Source organism: Macaca fascicularis, chromosome 15 (genome assembly GCF_037993035.2).
Source record: "Macaca fascicularis isolate 582-1 chromosome 15, T2T-MFA8v1.1".
In the NCBI taxonomy this organism is placed as follows: domain Eukaryota; kingdom Metazoa; phylum Chordata; class Mammalia; order Primates; family Cercopithecidae; genus Macaca; species Macaca fascicularis.
This window is the reverse complement of record NC_088389.1, coordinates 2,151,220-2,167,772: the sequence shown is the minus strand read 5'-3', so window position 1 is coordinate 2,167,772 and position 16,553 is coordinate 2,151,220. Positions and strand designations below refer to the sequence as shown.

General features: G+C 59.5%; 1 protein-coding gene across 19 annotated transcripts in view; it reads left to right on the top strand.

Annotated features, from left to right (window-relative positions):
* The window catches only part of GRIN1 (glutamate ionotropic receptor NMDA type subunit 1), a 31,038-nt gene that overhangs the window by 12,503 nt on the left and 1,982 nt on the right, over positions 1-16,553 (top strand). For 8 of the 19 annotated variants that reach the window (XM_074015918.1, XM_065529776.2, XM_005580339.5 and 5 more), the window contains 15 exons: positions 5,564-5,685; positions 5,758-5,932; positions 7,762-7,906; positions 8,004-8,087; positions 10,849-10,990; positions 11,096-11,223; positions 11,716-11,880; positions 11,951-12,069; positions 12,181-12,293; positions 12,368-12,516; positions 12,623-12,780; positions 12,946-13,107; positions 13,333-13,442; positions 13,529-13,674; positions 14,960-15,070. In XM_074015918.1, coding sequence (XP_073872019.1) covers positions 5,564-5,685; positions 5,758-5,932; positions 7,762-7,906; positions 8,004-8,087; positions 10,849-10,990; positions 11,096-11,223; positions 11,716-11,880; positions 11,951-12,069; positions 12,181-12,293; positions 12,368-12,516; positions 12,623-12,780; positions 12,946-13,107; positions 13,333-13,442; positions 13,529-13,674; positions 14,960-15,070 — 2,029 coding nt within the window. Of the gene's footprint in view, positions 1-5,563; positions 5,686-5,757; positions 5,933-7,761; positions 7,907-8,003; positions 8,088-10,848; positions 10,991-11,095; positions 11,224-11,715; positions 11,881-11,950; positions 12,070-12,180; positions 12,294-12,367; positions 12,517-12,622; positions 12,781-12,945; positions 13,108-13,332; positions 13,443-13,528; positions 13,675-13,941; positions 13,986-14,420; positions 14,763-14,959; positions 15,071-16,553 lie in introns of all 19 variants that reach the window. The other 11 variants (XM_074015914.1, XM_074015912.1, XM_074015921.1 and 8 more) reach the window with 3 other exon arrangements.

Here is a 16,553-nt window from a genome sequence, read left to right as displayed (position 1 = left end):
CCACCCAGGGAAGGCCCCGCCCAGGGAAAGCTCCTCCCAGAAACGTCCCACCCGGGGAAAGCCGCTACTAGGAAAAAGCCCCGCCCAGAAAAAGCACCACCCAGGGAAAGCCCCGCCCAGAAAAAACCCCCTCTGAGAAAAAGTCCAGCCCAGCAGAAGCCCAGCCAGACTCTCAGAAGTTAATTTTCTTTTTCCGTTGTTTTGAGAGGGAGGCTTGCTCTGTCCTCCAGGCTGCAATGCAGTAGCACAATCTCAGCTCACTGCAATCTCTGCCTCCCGGATTCAAGCGATTCTCCTGCCTCAGCCTCTCAAGTAGCTGAGACTACAGACACACGCCACCACACCGGGCTAATTTTCATATTTTTAGTAGAGACGGGGTTTCACCATATTGGCCAGGCTGGTCTCGAACTTGTGGCCTCTTTTTTTTTTTTTGAAACGGAGCCTCATTCTGTCACCCAGGTTGGAGTGTAGTGGCTCGATCTTGGCTCATTGCAAGCTCCACCTCCCGGGTTCACCCCATTCTTCTGCCTCAGCCTCCCAAGTAACTGGGACTACAGGCACCTGACCCCACGCCTGGCTACTTTTTTGTATTTAGAGTAGAGACGGGGTTTCAACGTGTCAGCCAGGATGGTCTCGATCTCCTGACCTTGTGATCCGCCCGCCTCAGCCTCCCAAAGTGCTGGGATTACAGGCTTGAGCCACCGACCCCGGTCACTTGTGGCCTCTTCTGTTATTTTCTGGATTGTTTACACTTCCCTCACTCATCACAGAGCTGGAGAGAGATTCTGTGGCTGTGATGGGATAAAAGGATGGATAGGCAGGTGAACAAATGAATAGACAGCTGGCTGGGAAGTGGAAGATTTCTTCATCCCAGATGGGGCAACTCAAGGAGTCGATTACCCTAAAACACACCTGTTCCACTGTTGGGCACTTTTGCAATAGACAAGTTCACATCAAGCTAGACCTGCCTGATCCCTACATTCTAACTGGAGTGACCAACAGGACATGGGAGAAAAAATCACATACAAAGCCAATCCACAGAACCCTGCCATGCCCAGGTCCCCAGAGAGAAGGGAGGGGGCATTTTCTCCACTGTTTTCTGTCGGCCAATGAGCCCCTGAGCCATGCACTACAGTCCCACAGGTTGACCCCATGTTGCCAGCCTCAGGGTTAAGGTCATGTTTCCAGACATGGCCCTGAGAAAAAGGCCAGCCCAGGGAAAGGGACATGGTCAGGGCAGACAGGTGCATGCACACAGGAACCATGTGCATACCACACATCCATGCACATGAGCACACTCCACACACCACCTGTGTATGCACATATCATACACACGTGCACAAATGCATGTACACACACTATAGTCATACCACACATACATCTCTACCCACACATGCAGAATCATGGACAGGTCATACACAACACATACACATGTACCCACATGCCATATACACACCACATGTACCATGCATACACCATACACACACGTGCACAAATGCATGTACACACACTATAGTCATACCACACATGCATCTCTACCCACACATGCAGAATCATGGACAGGTCATACACAACACATACACATGTACCCACATGCCATATACACACCACATGTACCATGCATACACCATACACACACGTGCACAAATGCATGTACACACACTATAGTCATACCACACATACATCTCTACCCACACATGCAGAATCATGGACAGGTCATACACAACACATACACATGTACCCACATGCCATATACACACCACATGTACCATGCATACACCATACACACACGTGCACAAATGCATGTACACACACTATAGTCATACCACACATACATCTCTACCCACACATGCAGAATCATGGACAGGTCATACACAACACATACACATGTACCCACATGCCATATACACACCACATGTACCATGCATACACCATACACACACGTGCACAAATGCATGTACACACCATCACACCACTCATACATCTCTACCCACACATGCAGAATCATGTACAGGTCACACACAACACATATGCATGTGCACACATGCCATATACTCACTGCATGTACACACATGCACCATGCATACACCATACACACACGTACATAAATGTATGTACACACACCATAGTCACACCACACATACATCTCTACCCACACATGCACTATCATGTACAGGTCATACACAACACATACACATGTGAACATATGCCATATACACATCACATGCACCATGCATACACCATACACACGTGCATATACACATACAGGTAGAGGCACACACACCACCATATACACCACATACAAAGACACACACTGATATATGCACACCTACATACATGTACCCACAGTACACATGCACATACATCACAACACACATGTGCAGCACACACACCATGTGCACACCCATACACCCATGCTACATACATGCCATACCCCATGCATATGCATACACTGACCACAGCACACATCAACCACACACCCACCAACGTACCTCTTTCTTTTTTTTTTTGGGACAGAGTCTTGCTCTGTTGCCCACGCTGGAGTGCAGTGGCGTGATCTCAGCTCACTGCAGCCTCTGCTCCCTGGGGTTCAAGTGATTCTCCTGCTTCAGCCTCCTGAGTACAGGGATTACAGGCATGCGCCACTGTGCCTGGCTAATTTTTGTATTTTTATTAGAGATGGGGTTTCACCATGTTGGCCAGGCTGGTCTTGAACTCCTGAGCTCAGGTGATCCGCCTGCCTCGGCCTCCCAAAGTGCTGGCATTACAGGCATGAGCCACCACCCGTGGCGTTTTTTTTTTTTTTTTGGTGTGTGAGGCAGAGTCTTGCTCTGTCACCCAGGCTGAAGTGCAGTGGCACAATCTTGGCTCACTGCAACCTCGGCCTCCTAGGTTCAAGTGATTCTCGTGCCTCAGCCTCCTGAGCAGCTAGAATTACAGGTGCAGGCTACCAGGCCCAGCTAAGTTTTGTATTTTTAGTAGAGACAGGGTTTCACCATGTTGGCCAGGATGGTCTCGAACTCCTGGCCTCAAGTGATCCACCCACCTCAGCCTCCCAAAAGACTGGGATGACAGGCGTTAGCCACTGCCCCCAGCTCCAACATACTTTTTTTTTTTTTTTTAGATGACGTCTCACTCTGTCACCCAGGCTGGAGTGCAGTGGCGCAATCTTGGCTCACTGCAACCTCTACCTTCCAGGTTCAACCAATTCTCCTGCCGCAGCCTCCTGAGCAGCTGGGAATACAGGCATGCACCACCACCCCGGCTGATTTTTTTGTATTTTTTGTAGAGACAGGGGTTTCTCCACGTTGGTCAGGCTGGTCTCGAACTTCTGACCTCAGGCGATCCATCCACCAAAGTGCTGGGATTACAGGCATGAGTTACTGTGCCCAGCCTCCAACATACTTCTTGAATCCGTGCAATGGCTCTGGACTGTGAGGGCTGGAAAGGACTCTCCTCTCATGTGCTGAGCTCCTTGGAATGGAGGCCAAAGTCCCACAGCAGAGGCCAACTGGCCCACCCAGCATGCCCATCTCCCAGGAGTGCAGAGAGGCAAGCCCTGGGTAGCAGCAGGCACAGGCCTTCTTGACCCCAGATCTTCAACCTGTCACATTTTGGCTCCTCCTTAGTGAAGGTTGTTGAGGGTGTTTTGCAGAGAGACATGATGCCAATCTTAATTTTTGACCAATTTTCCATAGCATGCAGATAATTTGTTTCCAAAACTTTTCATTTTCCTGAAGTTGTCTTGATTGGTATCAGCTATTTCCATAAAATGATCAGATGAGTTTTGATGGACAGATCAGGCTTTTGTTTACAACTGTTTTGCTCCTAATAATTCCACCACATCACATGTCATAGACCCGAATTGTGTCAAGAAGACGGGCTTGTTCGTCAGGCCCTGGTGGGCACTTTGATAGCAGGCACACTGCTCCATGACATGCATGGTGTTGGGTCTTGCTGGACAAACTGCGTTGTGTTCAGTGTGCAGAGCCTCTGCTAGATACTTTTTTTTTTTTTTTTTTTTTTTTTTTTTTTTTTTGAGACAGAGTCTGGCTCTGCCGCCCAGGCTGGAGTGCAGTGGCCGGATCTCAGCTCACTGCAAGCTCCGCCTCCCGGGTTCACGCCATTCTCCTGCCTCAGCCTCCTGAGTAGTTGGGACTACAGGCGCCCGCCACCGCGCCCGGCTAGTTTTTTTTGTATTTTTTAGCAGAGACGGGGTTTCACCGTGTTAGCCAGGATGGTCTCGATCTCCTGACCTCGTGATCCGCCCGTCTCGGCCTCCCAAAGTGCTGGGATTACAGGCTTGAGCCACCGCGCCCGGCCTAGATACTTTCATTTGGGGCACTGGGCCAGTGCTACTGGGAGCACCTCTGTTTTGTGTTGCTGACATCCAATAGCATCATCATCTACAGCAAACACTGAAGGTCTGCATTTCTTCGTGAGCTTATTCTTGAGAAAATTGGGGGCAGACCCCTCCTCAGGGAAGGGAGGGCCACCTTGGTTTCCAGAGTCAAGCATTGTGAAAATTACCCAACACTCAGGCAATCCACCCAACCCCGCTGCCCATGCCTGGAGAAGCAAAGTATCAGGGGTAGTCCAGGACCCCTGGAGCCAGGACAGGCCCTGCAGAGAAAGGTCTGACAGATGGTGGTGAGGGAAGACCCCCAAAGGCTTCTAGAGTCCCACCAGGCCCCCAGGTCCTTGTCATAACCAGAGAGGCCCCAGCCCCAGAGGAACAGGTCCCCTGCTCCACTGTCAACAGGGGCCCGCCTGCAAGGACACCGGCAGAGCTCAAGACCGCACATGCCTGCAAGGTGAGGCCTGCCTGGGCTCTGTCCTCCTGCAGGCCCCAGGCCTGGGTGACTGGGCGAAGGCAGCTGCTTGTGCAGAGCCCGGGGGAAGCTGCCTCTCATCTCTGGTCGTCCTCAGGACGCTGGATCCCATCAGCATCTCACCAACCTGGAGAGTCCCCCAACCCCTCATTTCACGTTTGAACATAGAGAACCAGAGGGGTGTGGCTTGTCTAGGAGGTCTTAGGAGCTTGGGTCCTGACTCTGCCATTTACCAACTCTTGTGTGTCCATGTGCCTCCGCTTCCCCTCGGGACACAGAGATATTGTGAAAGTTATATAAGATAATCCACATAAAACACTTCAAGCAGTGCCTGGTATCTGGCCAGCAAGTGATCAATGGTGATCCATTACCTTCCTGGGCCCCCATCAGGGCCTTCTAAGGTGGAGGGAAGGGCATGCTGGGGGCACAGGTGCAGGCCACAAGTAGGAAGTCAGTCCTATAAACCAGGTATCTAACCCCATCCCTGCTCCCGCAAGGTAAGGACCAGTATCCAACTCCATCCCTGCTCCCCCCAAGGTAAGGGCCAGCAACGGAGTCCTGGGAGGCTCCTGGGTTTTGAGCAGCAGCGCCTCTGCGGGGTTTGCAGGCTTCGATCTAGGAGGGGCTGGGGGCTGGGCAGGTCCCTGCTCCAGAGAAGGAGGACCTGGGCCTGTGGAGCGCCGCGGTGGGAGTGCTGGAGTCCTGGCCCGTCACCCCCGTCTGCCCCACAGCGAGGACGATGCTGCCACTGTGTACCGTGCAGCTGCGATGCTGAACATGACGGGCTCCGGGTACGTGTGGCTGGTCGGGGAGCGCGAGATCTCGGGGAACGCCCTGCGCTACGCCCCGGACGGTGAGTGCTGGGCCTTGGCGGGGTCCCTGAACGGGGAGGCCCCACGGGCTCTGAGTCGCATGCTCTCCCCAGGCATCCTCGGGCTGCAGCTCATCAACGGCAAGAACGAGTCAGCCCACATCAGCGACGCCGTGGGCGTGGTGGCCCAGGCCGTGCACGAGCTCCTCGAGAAGGAGAACATCACCGACCCGCCGCGGGGCTGCGTGGGCAACACCAACATCTGGAAGACCGGGCCGCTCTTCAAGAGGTGGGCGGGGCCTCTCCCGAGCTGGGCGGGGCTGCTCTTGGGGCGGTGGGCGGGGTCACACTCCAGAGCTGGGCGGGGCCGTTCTCAGGAATGGGAGAGGTCCCTTGGGGGAGGTGGGCGGGGCCGCTTTTGGGGAGGTGGGCGGGGCCACTTTCCGGAGCTGGGTATGGCCGCTCTCAGGACTGGGTGGGGCCGCTCTTAGGGAACTGGGGGAGCGCTCCTCAAGAGATGGGTGCGGGCACTCTAGGGGGTGGGCAGGGTCGCTTCCAGGAGGTGGACGGCGCCGCTCTCAGGGGTACTGCAGTGGAGCCTGCTGCCAACATCCTCTGGACACTGTTACTTCTCTCCTCTCCCCCCACCCCTCCAGCACCACCACATCTAATGGCACAATCATCTGCCCTCTTCTCAACACTGACACCAGTGCCGGGACTGTCACTGGAGTGGGGACTGGCTCCACTGCTCCCGGCCCTACTTTCCATACTGCAGTTCACCCTGAAACAGCACCCCTCTCCCTGTGGGGCTGGCAGCCTTTGGGAGGAGGCTCTTGATGCAGATGGGGACTGAAAGCTTCCAGGGACCCAGGAGGCCAGACAAGGAGCCCAAGAACAGCACACAAACCTTAGAGAGCCAGGGCTGGCCTAGGTCCAGAGACCCAAATGAACATCTGTAGTGTGGCAGCAGTTAGCTCACAGCACGCCTGGACACCATGCCATGCCAGCTCACCCCCAGATCCCCAACCATTGAGTAGCATGTGCAGAGCCACCATTCACAATGCCCACATAAGTGCCGATGTAGGCAGCACGTGTGCACACACATGCATACACATACACAGAACCATGTGTGCACACAGACTCAGGTACATGACACACACGTGACACAGGCACATGCATGGGGTGCACCCCACATAGGGATCACGTGTGCACACAGGTTCACTGATGTGACCCGATGGGTACAATGCACATGCGCACACACAGCCAGACAGGACAATCTGGTGGTTAGAGCCAACTCAACCTCTCCCTCACTTGCTGGCAAGAGGGCAGGCATCCTTCTGGGCTTCTGCCTCCCTCTCTGTAAGACAGGATGGCTGTGAGGACAACGTCCTAACCCACGGAAAGCCCTTGAAGCAGGGTCTGGCACCCAGAAACCACTCAGCTGTCATGAGTTGCACTGTCCATCTGGTGCAGGCAGACACCACGGTGTCCAGGGGCTGGCATGTGCTGATCTTTCTGTTCTTGGGACTGGGACAAGGGAAAAGCCTGAGCTGCTCAGCAGGCAGGAGAAGGAGCAAGGAGAAGGAGCAGGGAGAAGGAGCAGGGGGAAGGAGCAGGGGAAGGAGCAGAAGAAGGAGCAGGGAGAAGGAGCAGGGGGAAGGAGTAGGAGAAGGAGCAGGGGGAAGGAGCAGGGGGAAGGAGCAGGGGGAAGGAGTAGGAGAAGGAGCAGGGGGAAGGAGCAGGGGGAAGGAGTAGGAGAAGGAGCAGGGGGAAGGAGCAGGGGGAAGGAGCAGGGGGAAGGAGTAGGAGAAGGAGCAGGGGGAAGGAGCAGGGGGAAGGAGCAGGGAGAAGGAGCAGGGGGAAGGAGCAGGGGGAAGGAGTAGGAGAAGGAGCAGGGGGAAGGAGCAGGGGGAAGGAGCAGGGAGAAGGAGCAGGGGGAAGGAGCAGGGGGAAGGAGTAGGAGAAGGAGCAGAGGGAAGGAGCAGGGGGAAGGAGCAGGGAGAAGGAGCAGGGGGAAGGAGCAGGGGGAAGGAGCAGGGGGAAGGAGCAGGGGGAAGGAGCAGGAGAAGGAGCAGGAGGAGCACCTCTGAGAAGCCTCAGCTATGCTTCCTCCCCTAGAGTGTTGATGTCCTCCAAGTATGCGGACGGGGTGACTGGTCGTGTGGAGTTCAATGAGGATGGGGACCGGAAGTTCGCCAACTACAGCATCATGAACCTGCAGAACCGCAAGCTGGTGCAAGTGGGCATCTACAACGGCACCCATGTAGGTGGGGGTCATGAGGGGGTGGGGGCTGGGGCCTTAGGGTCCTGGGGCCAAGACCCCTGCGTGGCCACCCTCCATCTCATACTCCCACCCCCAGGTCATCCCTAATGACAGGAAGATCATCTGGCCAGGCGGAGAGACAGAGAAGCCTCGAGGGTACCAGATGTCCACCAGACTGAAGGTGGGGGCCCCACAGACCTCCCTCAGGGTCCCCACCCAAGACAGCCCATCCACCCCCTATGGCCTGAAGGGGGGGGTGCGAGGTCAATGAAAGCCACTAAAGGAAGTGGGGGTGGGGCCTGCTGCCCCTGGACACCGTCCAGCACACCTGGCACAGCACAGGAAGCAGAGAGAGCAGGAGGGAGGAGAGGAAGCTGCCCCCATCCCACAGGGGCTCTCTGGTGCCCCTCTTGACCCAGTCCTACTTAAGTCTGGGGCAGTTGGTTGTCTGATAGGACCCTGCTGGGGAAGAGCAGATGGGAGACGGCAGGCCAACCTCAGCTTCCGCACTCGCTGTCCCCAGTCCTGGTCCTCCACACTCCTCATCCCTCCTCCAGCCTTCATGGCCTCCTGATGGTACCAGGTCAAACTGTCCTCTTCCACCATGTGGGACAGCCCTTCCTGACTCCCCTGGGCCTCTGAGAACCCCTGCCCTGGCTGGCTTCCTCCTCCAGAGCATCTTTCCCTTGGCTCCCTACTCCAGGGTGCTCTCCTGGCCGTTCCTCCCCCGGCAGAGCCACACCACCCCCACTCTACACACACTCTGGTCCCAGTAGCACCACAGACTGCCAAAGGCAAGGACCTCACAGGCAACATGCCCACCAACCTTCTCTTGGTCATTCCAGGCTCTCAAATGTCTCTTGCCTCTGTCTGCTTTCTGAGCCCACCCCTGAAGCCTGGTGCCAGCCCCTGTAGCCTCTCACCCAGGCTCCCTCCCCTGCTCTGCACCAGCCCCCGCAGCCTCTCACCCAGGCTCCCTCCCCTGCTCTGCACCAGCCCCCGCAGCCTCTCACCCAGGCTCCCTCCCCTGCTCTGCAGACAGGGTGGGGTTTTCCAGTACCAGTGTGGGTTTCATTGCAGCCCAGACACTTCACATTGAAAAGTCTGAAAGCAGCCGTCAAATGCTAACGGCCAAAAGGCCCCACCTAGGCTGTGAGATGCAGATGGCTTTTTAAAAGTTTGTTTCTGGCCTCACTAATTTTTTAAAAGTACTAGCATATATATTACCTGTATAACAGGAAAACATAATGAAAGTTTTATTTATTTATTTATTTAAAAAAAATTTTTTTTTTGAGACAGAGTCTTGCTCTGTCGCCCAGGCTGGAGTGCAGTGGCCAGATCTCAGCTCACTGCAAGCTTTGCCTCCCGGGTTTATGCCATTCTCCTGCCTCAGCCTCCCGAGTAGCTGGGACTACAGGCGCCCGCCACCTCGCCCAGCTAGTTTTGTTTTATTTTATTTTATTTTTTGTATTTTTTAGTAGAGACGGGGGTTTCACCGGATTATCCAGGATGGTCTCGATCTCCTGACGTCGTGATCCGCCCATCTCGGCCTCCCAAAGTGCTGGGATTACAGGTTTGAGCCACCGCGCCCGGCCCATAATGAAAGTTTTATAAAGCAAATCAGGCCAGGCGCGGTGGCTCACGCCTGTAATCCTAGCACTTTGGGAGGCCGAGGCAGGCGGATCATGAGGTCAAGAGATCGAGACCATTCTGGCCAACATGGTGAAACCCCATCTCTACTAAAAGTACAAAAATTAGCTGGGCGTGGTGGCACTCATCTGTAGTCCCAGCTACTCGGGAGACTGAGGCAGGAGAATTGCTTGAACCTGGGAGGTGCAGGTTGCAGTGAGCTGAGATCGTGCCACTGCACTCCACCCTGGCTACAGAGCAAGACTCCATCTCATAAAAAAAACGTAAAAAAAAAAAAAAAAAGGAAAAGAAAATCAACTTCTTCAATGGCTCCTGATCCCCCTGGGGATAAAAGACGAAATGCTGCCTGGAGGCTGAGGTTGGGCCTGCACCGCTCTCAGGCTCACCCTCCCTAGGACATGCCGGGAGGGTGCCTCTTCCACCACCCCCACGCCTCCCTGCCTTTGCAGTTCTGGACTGCAGGCTCCTCTGCTCCACCTGCCCTCGGGCACCTGCTTGATCCCTGCCCACCTTGAGGGCTCAGCTCTGATATCATCTCCCCTCAGAGTTCTGGCAGTGCGCTATGCTCCATTCCAGCTCTCTGTGCCCCAGCCCTGAGTGCCTCAGATCCCCTCCCCACCCCCAGGCCATGGTCCCCTGAAGGACAGACAGGAGGGCGAGCCCAAGAAGGAGTGTGGGTCGAAGAGGCCACGGAGCGGTGGAGCATGTCCACTCGAGCAAGAGGAAGGAGCCAGAGACCTATGCTCAAAGCCTGAAGGCTGCGGGGCTGGGGGCCGGGACAGTCAGGGCACCGAGATGAAGCGAGGCACGGGTGGGTGCCCCCTCGGGTCCCAGGTCCTGTGCAGGCGCAGGGTCAGCTTCGTGGACGTGCCCCTGTCCTCGTGGCACAGCAGGGTGGGAGTCAGCCTGCAGGCTGGGCGGTTTCTCACCCCGGGAAGATGGCTGGCATACAAGGGACATCAGCTGCTCCTCTGCTGGAGGGAATCATGTCTAAGCCAAGACTAGAGGAAAAGTGGCCAAGAGAAGGGTCTAGCGTTCCAGCAGTCTTTTCTGAGCCCCCAGCCCCCATCCCCCGGGGCTGCAGGCAGATGATGCTGACGGTGGGTGTGGCCTGAACACCTGGGCTCGTGAAGAAGCTCCAAAGAGGGGCAGTGGCCCGCCGCGCAGGGCGGGGGAGGAGGGGGCGTCGGGGATTAAGAGGGGCGCCAGGGGAGGCTGGGAACTGAGAAGAGACTGCCGCCCTGGGCAGCCTTAGGTCGGTGGTCCAGGCTGGGTCTCCCCTTCCCCCCCAGATTGTGACGATCCACCAGGAGCCTTTCGTGTACGTCAAGCCCACGCTGAGTGATGGGACATGCAAGGAGGAGTTCACAGTCAATGGCGACCCAGTCAAGAAGGTGATCTGCACCGGGCCCAATGACACGTCTCCGGGCAGCCGTGAGTGCGAGGGGCAGGGCGTGGGGCGCGGCACAGGGCGCGGGGCGCGGGGCGCGGGGCGCAGGGCGGTCTGGAGCCCAGCAGTTACCGCCCGCACCTACTCAGCCCGCCACACGGTGCCTCAGTGTTGCTACGGCTTTTGCATCGACCTGCTCATCAAGCTGGCACGGACCATGAACTTCACCTACGAGGTGCACCTGGTGGCAGATGGCAAGTTCGGCACACAGGAGCGGGTAGGCTGGACGGCAGGGGTGGGGCCTGCAGGCAGTTGGTCGGAGTGGGTGGGGCATAGAGTAGGCGGGGCCTGCAGACGGGGGGTCCTGGGGTGGGTGGGGCATGGAGTGAGCGGACCCTGCGGGCTGGGTCCTGGGGTGGGTAAAGCATGGGGTAGGCGGGGCGTGAGGGCTGGGGTGGGGCCTGGTATGGGAGGGGCCTGAAGTGGGCGTCGGAGTGGGTGGGGCATGGAGTGGGCGGGGCCTGCAGGCGGGGGTCCTGAAGTGGGCGGGATGTGGAGTGGGCGGAGCCTGCTGGCGGTGGTGGGGCCTGCGCGGCGTGGGAGGAGCCTGCTAGCCAGGGCGGGGCTGGAGTGGGGTGGGGCCTGCGAGCTGGGTAGGGTCTGGGGGAGAAGACCCCCGTGGTGCTCTAGGGCGGCTTCAGTCGGGGGTACCTGTGGCGGGAGCTGGGTGGACGCTGCCTGCATCCCCGCCGGCTCTGTGGCCTCGCAGGTGAACAACAGCAACAAGAAGGAGTGGAATGGGATGATGGGCGAGCTGCTCAGCGGGCAGGCAGACATGATCGTGGCGCCGCTAACCATCAACAACGAGCGCGCGCAGTACATCGAGTTTTCCAAGCCCTTCAAGTACCAGGGCCTGACTATTCTGGTCAAGAAGGTGGGCAGGGGCCGGATGGCGGGGGGTCCCTGGAGGGCCCGGGCCGCGCTGACCTCGCGTCCCCCTGCAGGAAATCCCCCGGAGCACGCTAGACTCGTTCATGCAGCCGTTCCAGAGCACACTGTGGCTGCTGGTGGGGCTGTCGGTGCACGTGGTGGCCGTGATGCTGTACCTGCTGGACCGCTTCAGGTGAGCGCGACCCGGGGCTCAGACACCTCCACCGGGGGGGCGGGGCCGGCGAGGGGCGGGGCAGGGCCGCCTCTCCCGCCCCCTCTCCCGCCCGCCCTCTGCGCCCCGCAGCCCCTTCGGCCGGTTCAAGGTGAACAGCGAGGAGGAGGAGGAGGACGCACTGACCCTGTCCTCGGCCATGTGGTTCTCCTGGGGCGTCCTGCTCAACTCCGGCATCGGGGAAGGTAAGGCCCCGCCCGGCCCGCCTGGCCCCGCCCCGGCCCTCTAGGGTCTGACAGAGCCCCCCGCCCGCCCACAGGCGCCCCCAGAAGCTTCTCGGCGCGTATCCTGGGCATGGTGTGGGCCGGCTTTGCCATGATTATCGTGGCCTCCTACACCGCCAACCTGGCGGCCTTCCTGGTGCTGGACCGGCCGGAGGAGCGCATCACCGGCATCAACGACCCTCGGGTGAGGCCTGGCCGGGCTGGGGGAGGGAATGCGAGGTGAGCTGGGGTCGGCCTCGGGGAGGGGCCTGGGGAGCCGCCGCCGCGAGCCCTGCCCTCCGACCCTGCAGCTGAGGAACCCCTCGGACAAGTTTATCTACGCCACGGTGAAGCAGAGCTCCGTGGACATCTACTTCCGGCGCCAGGTGGAGCTGAGCACCATGTACCGGCACATGGAGAAGCACAACTACGAGAGCGCAGCGGAGGCCATCCAGGCCGTGAGAGACAAGTGAGGCGCGGGCGGCCACCCTGGCTGGGCGGGACAAGTGCGGGGCGGGGGAGGGCGGCCTCCGCCGGGCAGGAGAGCGTCCGGGCCGGGCACCCCGGAGGGCGCGGGCGTGGGTCTTCCAGGCCGGCAGGACCAAGGCCCCCGTGACCCCGCCTCTGCCGGCAGCAAGCTGCATGCCTTCATCTGGGACTCGGCTGTGCTGGAGTTCGAGGCCTCGCAGAAGTGCGACCTGGTGACGACTGGAGAGCTGTTCTTCCGCTCGGGCTTCGGCATAGGCATGCGCAAAGACAGCCCCTGGAAGCAGAACGTCTCCCTATCCATCCTCAAGTAAGTGTCCGTGCGCCCGCGTCCCTCCTCCGCTCCTCTCTGCCAGAGGTGGACGCCCTCCCCAGAGCCAGACCACTCCGAGGCCACCACAGATCTCCCACCCAGGCCAGGCGCTAGCTGCCCCCTCCACCCCGCAGGCCCCGCCCCGCCCCGGACCCGTCCCCAGCTTTCCCCTTCACGTCCTGGGCCCCGCCCCACTGCAGGCTCACTTGTTCCCACCCCCAGGTCCCATGAGAATGGCTTCATGGAAGACCTGGACAAGACGTGGGTTCGGTATCAGGAGTGTGACTCGCGCAGCAACGCCCCTGCGACCCTTACTTTTGAGAACATGGCAGGTGCGGCTCCCCTGACACTCGGGTGGGTTCTCCGTGGGCTGCGGCCTCCCTGGCCAGCAACTGAGGCTCTGGGTCCCGGCACACAGGGGTCTTCATGCTGGTAGCGGGGGGCATCGTTGCCGGGATCTTCCTGATTTTCATTGAGATTGCCTACAAGCGGCACAAGGACGCTCGCCGGAAGCAGATGCAGCTGGCCTTTGCAGCGGTGAACGTGTGGAGGAAGAACCTGCAGGTAGGGCAGGCCATCCTCCGAGGCCTGGTGCCCAGGGCCCGGCCTGGCCACGGCCCTCCTCCATCCCCGAAGGCCGTGGCACTGGCTCTGGCTCCGGTAGGCAGGACTGGAGCTAGGAGCCATGGCCAGGGGCAGTGGTGAGTGCTCCCAGGGCACGGGGGCAGCACTGGTGGGGGGCTGCCTGCAGGTGGCTGCCCACTGCAAAGCCGGGGCCGAGGGAGGCCACGCACCCTGCTCCAAGCCTCCGCCTGGCCCCTCTGTCTCCAGAGTCGCCCGCCGGTACCCATTCCATAGGAAGGCAATCAGGCAGGGTAAGACAGGGGCCCGCCTGTGTGTGGCACGTGAGTCCAAGATGCATTTTGCCCTCCGCCGACCCAAGCCCCCTTGACGCCCTTCGGAGATCCCCCCCCTCGCTTTCCTGCTATGTCCTTGTGCTCGGTGATTCTAATCTGAATGGGGCCAGGCCGGGTCCTGCCTGGTGCCCAGGTCGTATCCAAGAGAATTTGCCACCAGCAAGGGCAGCCACGACCCACCTGGGACAGGGTGGGCAGTGGGCCTGTGCAGGCCTAAGGGCTCGTGGCCCGCGGTCGAGTTCCGGTTCACTCCGTCTCTTCTCTTTCTCTGGGTGCCGTCCTGGAGCCTGTGTCCTGAGATGAAGCCAACAGTGTGGCCAGGGCTGTTGGGGGATGGGGGTTGCTGGAGGCTCCACACCTCTCATCCGCCCGCTCTTGCTCTTGGCCCCACAGGTCCCCTGGGGACCTGGCCGCTGCCACCACTGGCGGGCACAGGCCACCTGGCCATCAGACCTGAGGCCAGAGTCCCGGGAGCTGCCTCTGTCACTCCAATTCCACCTCGACACCTGCCTCCAGCCCTCGGCCCCTTCCTGAATCTTGGTGTGTGCCCCTTGGGGGCCAGTGGCCTCCACGCAGACAGCTGGTGTGGCCTGAGGGGCAACTCCTCCAGTCCTCAGAGGACTCCTCCTCCTCGGGACGCCTGTAAGCCAGGGCCACCCAGGAGCCAGGGAGCCAGGCGGACCTCCCCGGACGAGCCAGCTGAGAGCCCCCAAGCCCAGCCCCAGCACGAGCAAGGTCAGGCCCAGACCCTGGGCAGGAGAAGAGGCCACCCTCGAACATCCGCTGTCGGCCCGTCTGTCCAGCACAGGGAGGCAGGCAGGAGCGAGGGCCCAAGTGGCCGGCCAGGCTGGGCAGCGGCCCATCCAGGAGCAGGCGAGGGCAGGTGTGGCCACCACCCTAGCCATCTAATCACTTATACATATTCATTTTAGGATAGAAAGAGTGGTAGAGCAGAGCCTGACCCTAAAAAGAAAGCCACATTTAGGGCTATCACCTCCACCCTGGCTTCCAGCTTCAAGAGGCGTAGGTCCTCCAAAGACACGGTAAGGGGGAGAGCACCCCAGTCCCGCGTCCGACTCCACCTGCCCTGCCCTGCGTGTGTCTCCCGCCCCATCACCCCGCCCCGGACCCTGGGCTCCTGTGGCCCACTCTGCCCCTGTCTCCCTGTGGCAGCCGCTCTGCCCAGCCCGCCCATGTTGCTCTCTCTCACTCTCTGGACCTTTCTCCCCGGTCCTCCTGGGTCCTCGGCTTTCCCCGTGTGTCTCCGTTAGTCTGCCCGCCCACCTCCCCTGCCATGACCCACACGCCATCTTGAAGCCTGTCATCTCGTTGGTCAGTCAGTCAGCCACACCACCTCTCGGGGCCAGGTCTGGGGCCCTGGGAGCCCAGCGTGGCCCCATCCTGGACTCCTCAGCTGCCGGGAGGCCACACCACTTCTCTGTTATGTCCCCGTTTCTCTCGCCTCTCCCAGAGGGGCCCGCCGCCCTCACTTCGCCCCTGCGACGGCCCTGGAGGGGGTGGCTGTGATGTCCCATCCCGTCCGTCTGTCTGGCCACTGGCCCCGCCCCCCAGACACCTGTCTTACCTGTCTCACCAGAGCCATGCGTGTTGCATCTTCATGTGGTCTCTGTGTGGGCCGGGGGCTGGGGGCCGGGCCTGGGTCCATCTGGGTGGACGGCTGGGGCCTGGAGTTGGAACTGGCCCTGGCCACAGGGGACTGTCAGGCAGGGAGTGGGGTGGGACCAAAAGGGGTGGCTCCCACCCCAGGCTGTGCAGGGGCCCTGCAGGAGGTGTGGCGGCAACTCCCAGAGGGTCTGAGAATGGGTAGGGGCGGCCCCTCAAGCCCCGGGCTGCAGAGCCCAGGACAACACTGAGGTTCCAGACAGGGAGGCCTCTGGAAGGGAAATGAGCACCTCAGTTCCTGACCCCAGCAACCCCACAGGGCCCACCCCAGAGCCAGGCCTTCTGTCCTTTGGAGCCCAGAATCCCCCTACCTCCTGCTTGGGGCAGCTTGTGGCTGTAGCGGATATGCACACTCGGACCAGAGGTCCCCAAAGTGAACCCAGCCTTGCTAGAGGCACCCTAGGCCCAGGCACCATGGTGGGGAGGGGCTGCCCAGAGAGGCAGCAGAGACCTCAGCCCAGTGGCCTCCCTGCAGTCCAGGGGCCAGTCTGGTCCACAGGAAGCCCCCAGCCCATAAGCAGCATCACCACAAAGATGCTTATGCCCCGGGGAGGAAGTGCGATTTGCAGCCACCAGCCCCTCAGTGCACCGGAAGTGGGGCAGACCTCCAGGGCACAGACAGGACTTGGCATCAAGCAAGCCAAATCCCGAAATGAAGCCACCAGGGTGCCCCAAGAGGGACCCATGAGGCCTGGCTGCTCAGCTTCCTGGGGAAGGGACTTGGCATGCAGGATGGGTGGACAGTGAGAGCCTGTAGGCCTGGGGGCCACTGGAGGCTCAAGGAGCAGGTGGAAGCACCATTCCCGGAGCCACCCCTGCTGCGGAGAGCAGGCAGAGCCGATG